The following is a 12117-nucleotide window of genomic DNA, read 5'->3' on the forward strand; positions in this document are numbered from 1 at the left end:
TGCATATCAGAGCCAACGAGTGCCTACAGGTTTGGGAGGGGATTGGTTTGGACACAATTGCATCTCTACCAACCACTCCATTGGAGGGATCCCCATTTGTGGTGAGGGAGGAAGAGCCACCAGGAGGTTTCTGGCAATGAAAGGTACATCCTGTTGAGCTCGTCATGCACTTCCAGAAAAAAAGGTACGGGGGTGGGGCCCTGAGAACCAGCGCGAGCCACCTCTAGATACCAATCATCCAGCCGGTGGAGGGAGGACGTCTTGGATGGGAATTCCTCACTATCACCAGACCAGTAAGACCAGTCTGGCTACAGCCAGATATAGCGCTCCTCCGGCTGCTACCAGGGATAGTGCTAGATATTTACAGGAAATGGAGTCTGGTCGACAACTCCAAGACCCACAATGGGTCCATGACTTGTCCACAAAAACCACCTCAGCATGTTCCAAGCCCAGACATGTGAGGCGGCAATCGTGACCTTCAGTGAGTGTGCTGAGGCGCACAGGGGAGATGGCCACTTGCAACAAGGGGTAGTGCAGCCTGATGTGTGCAACACTGAAGAACCAACAACGCTGAAATGCTGTATGCCTAAGAGCGAAGACTCGAAGCAGGTCAGTCTATCAAGGGGAGCAGAACGTCATGAGATGCTCAGCTTTGAAGCTAAAAGTATCTGCATGCCAAGCCACTCCCCCGTATGTACGGGTATATAAGATGGCGGCATGCAACCACTCATTCAGGGTGGGCTAAGGAGCCAAGAGCAACCCCAGCATTCAGCCCAGTTCAAGGTTATGGCAAGAAGGACGTTACGTCTCCGTTCCCTCCTTTTCATTGACTGATGTCATGGGGTTTCTATGGAAAATGCCACAACCCGAACTGAGGAATTGAGGAACAAATGCTGACAGAAAACGTGTCTGAACAAATGAGACTCAAAATGCAACCATTCCAACGCCCTGAGAGCCAGACTTAGTAGCAGGAGTAGTGAAAAGTACTCCTAAGACACTACGACTATCATAAAATAGCTGTTTCCAGCAATCTTCCTGAGAATATAACATTTTAGAAACATTTAACCATAATAAGCTTTTAAAAAGGTATCACTTTTAGGCTTTGGAGATTATCACCACTCCAGATTTTTCCTTGATTACATCCTTGTTCTCTAACCAGTTGTGCAATAAGTATCAGCTGTTCTTGCATCCAGTTTGGTTTTCTTTTATGTTTGTTTGTCTATCAGCCATGATTATTGTACCCTCATAATTAAAAAGCTTTTTATTTATTTCTTGATTCACACTATTTATATGCATATTCACCTTTATGTGGCATAAAACATTACAAAACATTTCTATGAATAAATCTCTGACAGAGACCCCTCCACTCTCCTATTATCCAATCACTGCATGCATAGTTGCTAAGCATGTTAACATCATCCATAGCAATGAGTTCAAATGTCACCCTTAATCTGAGTTTAGGATTTCTCTCTATTCCTTAGTAAAAGTTTGTCTCAGCAGCCATGTGAATATGTTTTAAGAGAAAAAACATGTAGTTCTATTTAGGAGAACTCCTAAAGATAAAATGTTTTATGAATATGTGCACAAACTATCAAACTCTTATTCCTTTTTTAATATATCACAGAACACCCCAGCTTTTACTCTATCACTAGTGCTTTTCTTTTAAAAGATGATTTCTGTGGATCAGCATGTATAACAGATTTAGACTGCCCTCCAGTGGCAAAATGAAATTTAGGCAAGAGACCTGGGTATTCACCAACTTATTTTACCACTAAGAATTCTCCTAAACAACAGTATTAACTAAGAGTTTTTTTCTTAAAACATTAACATTAACATAGATGCTAAGACTTTTACTAAAGAATAGTGAGAAGTCTTGAACTCAGATTAAGGGTGACATTTGAACTCATTTCTATGGATGATGTCAGCATGCTTAGTAACTATGCACATGGTGATTGGCTTATAGTCTCTGGCAGAAAGGTATTAATAGAAAATATTGCAGAGTGCAATGTTATGTTGGCATATTCAAATAAAGGTTTAAAAAGCCAGTTGCCACATTCAAATAAATATCTTGAAATGCAGTCTAAGAGTCACTAATTAAACAAGTATATGTTCATCTAAAAATCTGTCTCTTGTATGCTTCTTGTGAACAATTAGTGCTTATACATATAAACAGCCTTTTAATTAAGGGAGTGGAATAGTCATGGCTGATAGTAAGACATACAAATGTAAAGGACAACCAAACTGGACGCTGATTACTCCTTGTCCAACTGGTTAATGAAAGTAAGGATATGAGGTAATCAAAGGAATATTGACCCTGACAAGTTCTAGAACAGACATAATGCCTTGCGATTAAGGTGATATACCTTTTAAAAAGCTCATTACCAGCAACAGCCATTTAGGATAGTTCCTCTTTACTGCTCCTAATGTTTCACAGATTTAGGAGCTAGTTTTAGCGCTAAAACATTAGCTAGTGAAATTCTACCAAAAGTCAGTATAACAAGTGACCCCAATACATGAAACAAATTAAATGTTGTATCTAGTCACATTACCATACTAAGAGGCTTATCTGCTTTATAGTAATGATGAGAACATGCTTAATTGTTATGAACTGTAATGAATCAAAAAATTATTCAGTTTGACTTTGCTGAGATGAAATATCACCTAGATTTTCATTAATGACTTGGTGAAATTCAGTACTTTTCCAGTTTGACTGTTTCACAGCTTTGTTTATAGCCACAATTATAGCGACATCATGAAGGAGGTTTTGATTCTTATGCCTGTTGATGTAAGTAGAGTGTGTTCTCATCTCATCATCTGTCAAACACTCATTACAGTTGATCAGAGGCCGTATGCAGCTGACGGCTCATAGCACAATGACTTTAATGAGATGCATTCTCCCATCAGCCTCAGTATGTGCTGGAGGACTGCTTCTTCGCTATTATCATCACGAGCGATACATTACCAGAGGCTGCAAGTCTGGATGGGTGAGTATGTATCCATTATTGGTGATGGCGAAGGCATAACCATGGATTCCCAGCTGTGGACAGACACACACACCAGAAGCAGCAATCAAATTCAGATATACATTCACATTTTCAAAGAACTTGTAAGTTTGTCTATTATCATCTATAATCTACAGTAATGCTAAAAGTTTAGCAAAATTAACACTTTTCATATTTGTAGTAAACTGTTCCGAAAAATGTTGAGCACTCGTCCAATTTTAGTCAATCACACAATCTGAGGAATGACACAATGTTCACACCGGTTGTGATTTGATAAGATTCAAGCAATGTATCTGTCTGCACCAGATGCAACATCAATCAATGATCACAGCCAATCAGAAGAATGCGTGGGTTTGCCCTCTCTGAGAACACACTGCTGTATATATGTTGCACATGTATTGTTGTAAACTTTGTACTGCACAATGCGGTGTATCTAGGGTGGCTTTAGTAACGCAGCCCTGCTTTTTCTTTTAAAATTATATTGGAGTTGGTATATAGCACATGTCAGAAAATTTGGTGAGGTTTTGCAAATATGGCCAGAGAGTGAACTGACTTCACGAAGATTTTGCTTATATTTACAAGAAATGTATAAAAATGTAATAAAATTATTAAAAGTTTTTTTTTTTTTCTAGGTTTGATTGTATTTGTGGGGGGCAGTCTAATGTATTAATGCTAAGTTTTAAAGAAAAAAAAGTCAGCCAATCAGTTAACATGGTCTAAAAACACCTCGATATGGTAACTTCCATTAACATTCTGCTGAGATCTATACTTAAAAATGCGCAGATTTCCTGGTTCTGTGAAGCTCCTTCCACAGAAATATGCTAATGAATTCAGATTGGTTATCTGGCCAAGTGTTTTGTGAATGGCTAAACCACCACTAATGCTTGTCTAAAAGTCCTGGAGTTGCAATTCCTATATTAATAGATTTTTACATGCACCCCTAGTTTTCTTGTCCTCTTCTCTAAAGCTCTTCGTCGCATGTTCTTGAGGGCAGGGTTTCTGTATTCTTGATGTAATGCACCCAGGAAGTAATTCGTTGTAGCCTCTCTGTCATTTTTGACAGAATTTTAATAAATATCTTTGTTGCACTGAACTTTCAGCTTTGTAGATTTTGTTTTGCAGATTTTGTTTATGCTCAAACAACAACATTACACACTAACTAAAGTTTAAAAAGTCAAATCACAATCAACCACCCCTTTAAAAAAACATGTAAATTTTGTAAAAAATCTGTTGCTTCCCATACGAATTATTGTGCCACATCATCAGAATGAGTAATACCATATTAAAGACAAATCTTTTTTGTCACCTCAGTCAGCACTCACAGAACTAGACCTATGGAAGACTATTTTCCCCTCAAGAAGCACATTCATTTTAATTTTGAGCAGTTCAATGAACTGTAGCACTTAACACACATTATTGACTATCTTAGTTACTCAAGTATGCAGGTGTGTGTGTGTGATTGTGGTGTTTTTCAGGACAGATAACGACTGTAAGTAGCAGCTCCCTGCTAGTAAGTCTTGTAACGATTCGGCCAGGCTCCACACTCACCCAGTCACAGAGAGCACAATCAGCGGAGTTCTAATCACCCTTCTCCAATCACCTCACATCAATCACAAGCACTACAAAAGCACACACTTCAGTCACACTCACCATCTGGTCTTGTACATAAGAAATTGACTCTCATTGCTAAAGTCAAAACTTACTTACCTGTTTACTTACCTCCTGTGTTCTGAGTTGTCTGAGTGTCTCCTGCGTTCCCTCCTGGTCATCAGGTGACTCCAGTGATCCAGTACTTCTCCTGCGCTCTCGTTTGCTGAGATGTGTGCTTATCCGTTCTACTCTGAGGGTAACAACAGACTATTACTTATCAATCATCAACTGTGAAACTTTACAACTAACCTTCTAGTTGAAGTTCCACTTTACAAGATCATAACTCATTTGTGTGTCAAAATAATCTTCTTTGTGGCAAAAAAGAATGGAGGCTTGAGGCCCTGCATCGACTAACGAATCCTCAATAGGCAACAGTCAAGTTCCAGTACCTACTTCCCCTCGTCATAGCAGTGCGTATAACCTCATCTGGATACGTGAAGGGGATGAGTGGAAGACCATTTTTTATGAACCCTACTAGCCACTACAAGTACTTGGTCATGCCGTATGGCCTTGTAAATGCCAGTTCCAGGATTTCCTCCACAAGTCCATTATTGTCTACATCGATGACATCCTCATTTGTTCCTGGAGCATGACTGTACATCACCACCACATTGCAGAGGTCATTCAATGGCTGCAGGAACATAAACTATACCTCAAAGCATCAGTTCAGTTCCTTGGATACAACATCTTTCGCTCTGGAATCCAGATGGACGAGGGGATGGTGGAGGCCATTACCAACTGGCCAGAACCATCCACAATCAAGGAACTCCAGCACTTTCTAGCATTCACAAACTTCTACTGTCATTTTATTAGTAACTACAGTATAGTAGCAAGTCCACTGAACAACCTCCTAAGGGGGAAACCCAAGTCTCTGTCCTGGAGCATTCACAAGCACCCCACTCCTGGTTCATCCTGATCCTGACCTTCCTTTCATTATCGAAGTGGATGCCTCGACTACAGGTTTAGGAGGGGTATTATCTCAGCAGCAGGGGAATCCACCTAAGCTCCATCCATGTGCCTACTACTCCCAGAAGCTCAGCCCTGCAGTAGTGAACTATGACATCGGAAACGGGGAAATTCTTGCCATCAAGCTGGCTATGGAGTAATGGCGTCACTAGCTGGAGGGAGCTGAGCACCCATTTACTGTGCAAACCAATCATAAAAACCTCCAATGCCTCAGTGATGCTTAATGTTTCATTCGAGACAAGTTAAATGGGCTCTCTTCTTCATCAGATTTAAATTCTCCATTTCCTATCATTCACATCCTAGAAATTTAAATGTGGATGCTTTATCACAGATTCATAGTGCCACGGATGTAATTGATAAATTCTCAAATTTTTCTATCTTCTGCCCCTCAAGGGTTTACTTACTGCTTTTGTAGACATCAGAACTGCCCTTTAACATCTTCAGATATTATGGCATTCCGGAAGACATGGTCTCAGACCAAGGCCCACAATTAATTTTTTCAAACTCCAAGGTGTGACTGTAAGCCTCACTTTATGCTGTCATCCACAAGCGAATGGACAGATGGAGAGTAGGATTCAACAAGTGGGGCGTTTTCTGCAAACCTTCTTCCATGGCCACCAGGATTCCTGGAATCAGTTCCTGGTCTGTGATGAATACACGCAGAACTCCCCTTTGCTATCCGTCTACTGAACTCAGTCCCTTCCAGTGCGTACTAAAGTTTCCAGCCCACACTATTTTCTGAGTCTGAAGAACCCTTGGACATTCCAGCTGTCAATCACATCCAACGAGGAGTGTGTAGACAAAAAGTAACTGCAGATCATTGTCAAGCAGATACCCCACTAAGTAGATACCCCCTCTTACCAGGTCAGAAGGTATGGCTGTCAACGCAGGATATGAGACTACGCCTGCCTAGTAAGAAAGTAAGAGTCCCAGGTTCGTCGGTCCCTTTACCATTCTAGAGCAAATCAACTCCAGACTGCAACTCCCACCACAGTACAAAATTCACCTCACACCATGTTGAACTTCTGAAACCTCACCATGAACCTGTTCTTCCCTCCACAGAGCCTGGTCAAATGAAAGAGCGCCCTCCTTTGTTTCTGGATGAAGGAGCAGTATACAAGGTGAAGGAGATCCTGGATTCCCCACGCAGTGGTGATCGACTAGAGTACTAAGTGGACTGGAAAAGGATATGGACCAGAGGATATGGCCAGGGACGACATTCTGGATCACGACATTCCGGATCTTGCTCTTATGCCTGAGCTTCACACTTCACACCCTGATCATCCTGCACCTCGGAGCAGAGGTAGACCACTACGTTTTCAGGTACCCTTAGGAGCGGGCCATGGAGGAGGGGATAGCCTCACCCAGTCACGGAGAGCACAAGAGTTCTTGTCACCTGCACCTGTATCCAAACTCTTCACCTCAATCACAAGCACTAAAAAAGAACACACCTCAGTCACACTCACCATCTGGTCTCGTATATACAAAGCGGACCTTCTATCATTGCTAAAGTCAAAGCTTACTTACCTGTTTATTTACCTCCTGTGTTCCCTCCAGCTGTTCAAGTGTCTCCTGTGTTCCCTCCAGTTTGTCAGGTGTCTCCAGTGATCCTTCTGTGCTCTCATTTGCTGAGGTGTTTCTCATTCATTCTACCCTGTGGGTTACAAAAGACTATTAATCATCAATCATCCATGGTGAAACTCTGCAAAGTTCTACTTACCCTCCAGTTGTAGTTCCATTTTACAAGATCATAACTCATTTGTGTGTCAAAAAAACGCTAACTTTTAAATACCTGTTATCTCAGCTCTACTTAACATTTTGTATTGGTTTTATCTATCTTCTGCATTGGCATGCGTGTGCATTGTATGGGTCTGTTCATCACTACTGATGTGATTGTTTGTATCTTAAATAAATTCACATATTTTTGTACTTGAAGCCACATCTCTTGTGATCCTCTTGGTGGGTGGTCTTGTTTGCATGTTTATATGGTCTTCCCCAATTGACTATAATAGTAAGTAACTAATCATGGATCATCCAAGTCCAAATGGCCAATTTAAATAGGAAAGATAGTAAACTTACCCGGAAACTGTATTTCAAAAATAAACACTCACATAATTTCACATAATTTTAATTTTTAGTGAAGATTACATTACATAGATAGAAAAAGGTCCATCTAAATTATTCATTCATTCACTCACCAACTCTCTGGTGCTAGACACATAATCAACAGAAATTCCAGGTTCTAAGGAATGGACAGTTATAGGTAACTTGTCTGTGTACCTTGTATTTGGGGATGGCCTTCAGTATTTCAGACACCGGAACATCTGTGCCAACTACTCCAAGAAGAATTCCTTTATTTCTCTTAAAACAATAAACACAATCACACAAAAATGATCAAAAGCAAATCAAAAGCAATCAAAAGCAAAACATATCTTAATATGTGATTCATCATATTTCACTGGTCAACTGTTTTGACAAGTCTATTAATATCAGTTTCCAATTAAACATGTCTACATTTTTTCTTTCTTAATTTGGCATGTTTCATCTCCCTATTGGCATAGTTTGATGAGTGCTAAACAGAAAATCCTGACTAAATAGCCACTGGTTAACATTGTCAATGTCAAAGTTTAGCATCACTCACAGTCTCGTTCTTGGTGCTGAACACAGGCATGGCCACAGTAGTCATGAGCACAGGACCCTGAGCATCTTCCAGCTACACAAGTACACAACAACAAAGCAACAAAGATGTGGATAAATATCATTCACTGCCTGGTTCCTATGGAAAAGTGATTGGCCATCTGTTTTCACATTTATTTCTGCAACAGATATTTTTCATATCATTTTATTTCAGCATCATCTGGAATCTGAGATCAGTCTATTTTTTTTTTATCTGAAAATGAACCAAGTTTCTCAGCTAAATAAAGCTATAGACATATTCGTTCAGACATTATTTTTATTATTTTGACCTGTGTCTAGGGCAGGGTTAGCCAACTTTTTTAGCCAAGTGTGTTTGATAGAGTTCATCTCCAATCCTAACAGAATGCATTTCCCAAAAGCATTGGTAGTCAACTATGATCAGAAGTTCCATTGGTACCAACGTACCTTAGAACAACTGCTCTATGGATTAATCTATTATTTACTTCCGGGTTTTGAAGAGTTTTTTTCAATTGTTGGACAAACTGTTAAGTACACACCAGCACAGAAATAGACCAGAGAGAGCGAGATCTCGCTCATCAACACGCTTCATTCGGCTGCAATGCACTTGACTAGCATGGGAAGTAGGCCTATGCATTTTCGATTGTAAAGAAAAGATCTTTTTCCGGGGAGCAAAGGACATTCACAAGTGTGTATGTTTACAAAAGTTTTATAAACAAGGCCAAGTTCGGCACTGTATTTGCACATTATTTGATATTGAAAGATGAAGCCATTCCAGCAATAAAATATAAACTGCAGACGGTAAGTGAAACGGCATCAATTGTCTTTGTTTTATTTATCTCAGCATTTTTACTTCATCACCTGTCTTGCTAAACAAAACTTTCCCCTATTGGGCGGACATTTCAGCCACTTGAAGAAAAAAAAGTCATTATTTATACCAGACCTGTACAGCACACACACAAAAAGTGAGTAACTTTTCACTTTAATGTGCTGTTTCTATTTTATTTGACCCTTGATGTAATAATGGAAATAATGCACTTTTTAAGTTACCTGAAAAAACATCTGTTACCAAGAAATTCTATTAAAAAAGGTTTTTTTTTAAATCCTACGCAAAACAGTTCCATTCTTTACACTAATATAATATAATAATAATATAATCCCGCCATCCAGCAAAATTTACTGGTTAAGCTTAGGGTCAGGTTTGGTGTAACTTTAGGGCATTTTGTAGAACAGTGTAGAAAATTAACACTGTTATTGATTCTCATATTTGATACTGCTCGGTGCTTTGACACAATCTGTATTGTTAATAAGTGCTATATAAATAAAAGTGATTGATTTATTGATTGATTGATTGACTGACACAACCAATAAAATATTGAGAATCCTATGTGGGGCAGAGTTTGTGCTGAAGTGGTCTGTCAATGGGAGGAAGCCACGCCCTATTTTGCAGATCCCACCCCATTTTCTGGGAGTTTCTGCCCCCATTTGGATATATACAGCCTGCCGTTATACCCTTCTCTGCCAGGGCAACATATGTCATGCAGCCATGCACACTTGCTAGACCGACTCATTCTAGCGTTTAATGCCATGAAGGAGTCTATAGCCTACAAGACAGCCTTAGTAGGATGCACCCTTAATAATAGGATTATTATTATTAGTAGTAGTAGTAGTAGTAGTATTGTAGTTGTTGTTGTGGTAGTAGCATCAACTAAACAGGATAAAATTTCCAGTAGGTGTACAGGTTTGTTTCATTTGGAAACTATTTAGGGTAATGTATTTCAGTTTTTGCAAATCCCATTTATAGTATACTAGATCCTTTTGTTGTATTCCCATCTTGACCACCGTGATAATCTGTGATGAACATTAGATTTTCAAAATACTATTTAAAAAAGGAAAAAAAAAAGTAAGAAAAAAAAACTGCATAAGTTTAAACATTTTCCTTAAATTTATCTTTTTCACTACAAAATTATATATATATATATATATATATATATATATGAAAAAACAACTAAGAAAAAAGGGGTTATAATATTATGTGGGCAGTAGGACTTAATTATATTAAATAAGACCGTTAAAGAGACAAAGAGACACATGTGCATTCAGATCATGTGGCCTCATGCTCAGGTGTGGACTGATGCGGCTCAGCTGCTAGGGACTCTGTGGCTGTTGGCAGAGACTGACTTGGAGCAAAGCTTCATCATCTGTATCTAAATCGTTTGCAGCAACACACACATGCATATGCACGATTCATGCACAATTACACAGTCATAACTCATTTATGGTGTCAAAAGTGGGACAAAACAGCACAAGCGAATTACAGTGGCAAGGCTTTTAAGTAAAATGTAAATCCGAAGAAATGGCAAATTCCAAACTCCAGTTGTGTGCACACATACACATGCTGCAGAACCCACATAAATTAATTTCTGCGCGAGCTGAACCCTTCACACAAAGACAGTTTTGACCATATATGTCTATGTCTATAGTATTGACAGTCAGGGAGTGGGGCCCAAACATATGGCTATTGGCTGCTGGCCAATCCTTGTATTGATAGACTGCTCGTCAACTGACTGGCTGTTGTTGACCTCCTCCTGATGATTACAGCTCAACCTGCTTACTATTTATATATTTACTTTATGCGTATTCTGAATAATACTAACTTGCCGATGAGGTCCAGCGCTCATTAAGTATTCAAGAAGTATTCTAATCATATTTCATACCTGTTAAATTTAGGCTACTGTTTTAAATGAATAATTCTTTCATCATTACCATTTGTATAAACACAATTTTACTACAAATACTATGGTTAAACTGTGGAACCTCTAGGGCTGTGACAGTGGCAATTTCTTTTTACAATTTACAGCAGAAGTTTTAACCGCCACTGAAGAAATACTTATATTGTACTTATTTTAATATTGTTATTAAAATACTTTTTACATGCACTGAAGTTAGCTGAGCTGCATGAGTGACATGCCAAAGTCACATACATCCAATCAAAGAAAATGGTATAAAATGAGAAAAAAGACATTTCAAGAAACTATAGGTGTACAAATGTTAGGTCATTTATCATATAATTTCAGAAATTCATTATTTCTATTCAATTTAATGTGATAAACTGATAAGATACTGATTTTTAGTTGGTCTAAATTAATTTAGTTCAATTAATTAAGCACAAATGCACGTACTGTTTATGGGTTCCCTTCTTGACACATTCTCTATGTGTTTGCATGCGCTTAATAACCGTGCAGCCACATTGCTGCACATTGTATTAGCCTGCACTGGGGCCCGTCATGACTAATTTACCCCACTGGTAATGGAAGTTTGTGTATTAACGTTAGAGTGTGTGACGTCACGTGCACTACTGCAGGTTGAAATAGACCGTAAAAATGACCGTCACAGTCTTAGGAACCTAGGTTAAATTTTGGTCACTCTGGTTTAACTACAATTGCAACTGTTTGGTTTTATTTGTAGATAAACCACAGTAAGTTATTGCTTATGTGTTGGTTCTCTTATTCCAGCATTCAAAATGGCTCAATGAATGTGCAGTAACTGCATAAACTAATTCAATGATGTCGAACATTTAATTTTAATAAACATTTAACATGCTGACAGGTTGCCTACTTTGAACATTCTTGGCATTCTTTGCAGTTAAATATGAATAACAAATTAGAAAGAATAATAACATATTTAATACAGATGAATGTTTCATTCTGATCTTATTAATCAGATGTCACACACACTGCTACATTGTGATTTCTAGTTTAGAACACTGATATCCAGTGGTGAAACAATCACCCCAGCTAACACACAATGTAACAGTTACGTAACGTATTGGTCGTTTTTGGTA

At 38.8% G+C, this 12117-nt stretch overlaps 1 protein-coding gene across 1 annotated transcript in view; it reads right to left on the bottom strand.

The window, feature by feature from the left end:
* The window catches only part of cacna2d3a (calcium channel, voltage-dependent, alpha 2/delta subunit 3a), a 115343-nt gene that overhangs the window by 37106 nt on the left and 66120 nt on the right, over positions 1 to 12117 (bottom strand). Inside the window, 3 exon segments of the mRNA XM_043233407.1 lie at positions 2963 to 3037; positions 7899 to 7979; positions 8260 to 8331. Of these exon segments, the coding sequence (XP_043089342.1) occupies positions 2963 to 3037; positions 7899 to 7979; positions 8260 to 8331 (228 nt within the window).

This window comes from Puntigrus tetrazona, unplaced genomic scaffold (assembly GCF_018831695.1).
Source record: "Puntigrus tetrazona isolate hp1 unplaced genomic scaffold, ASM1883169v1 S000000798, whole genome shotgun sequence".
NCBI lineage: Eukaryota > Metazoa > Chordata > Actinopteri > Cypriniformes > Cyprinidae > Puntigrus > Puntigrus tetrazona.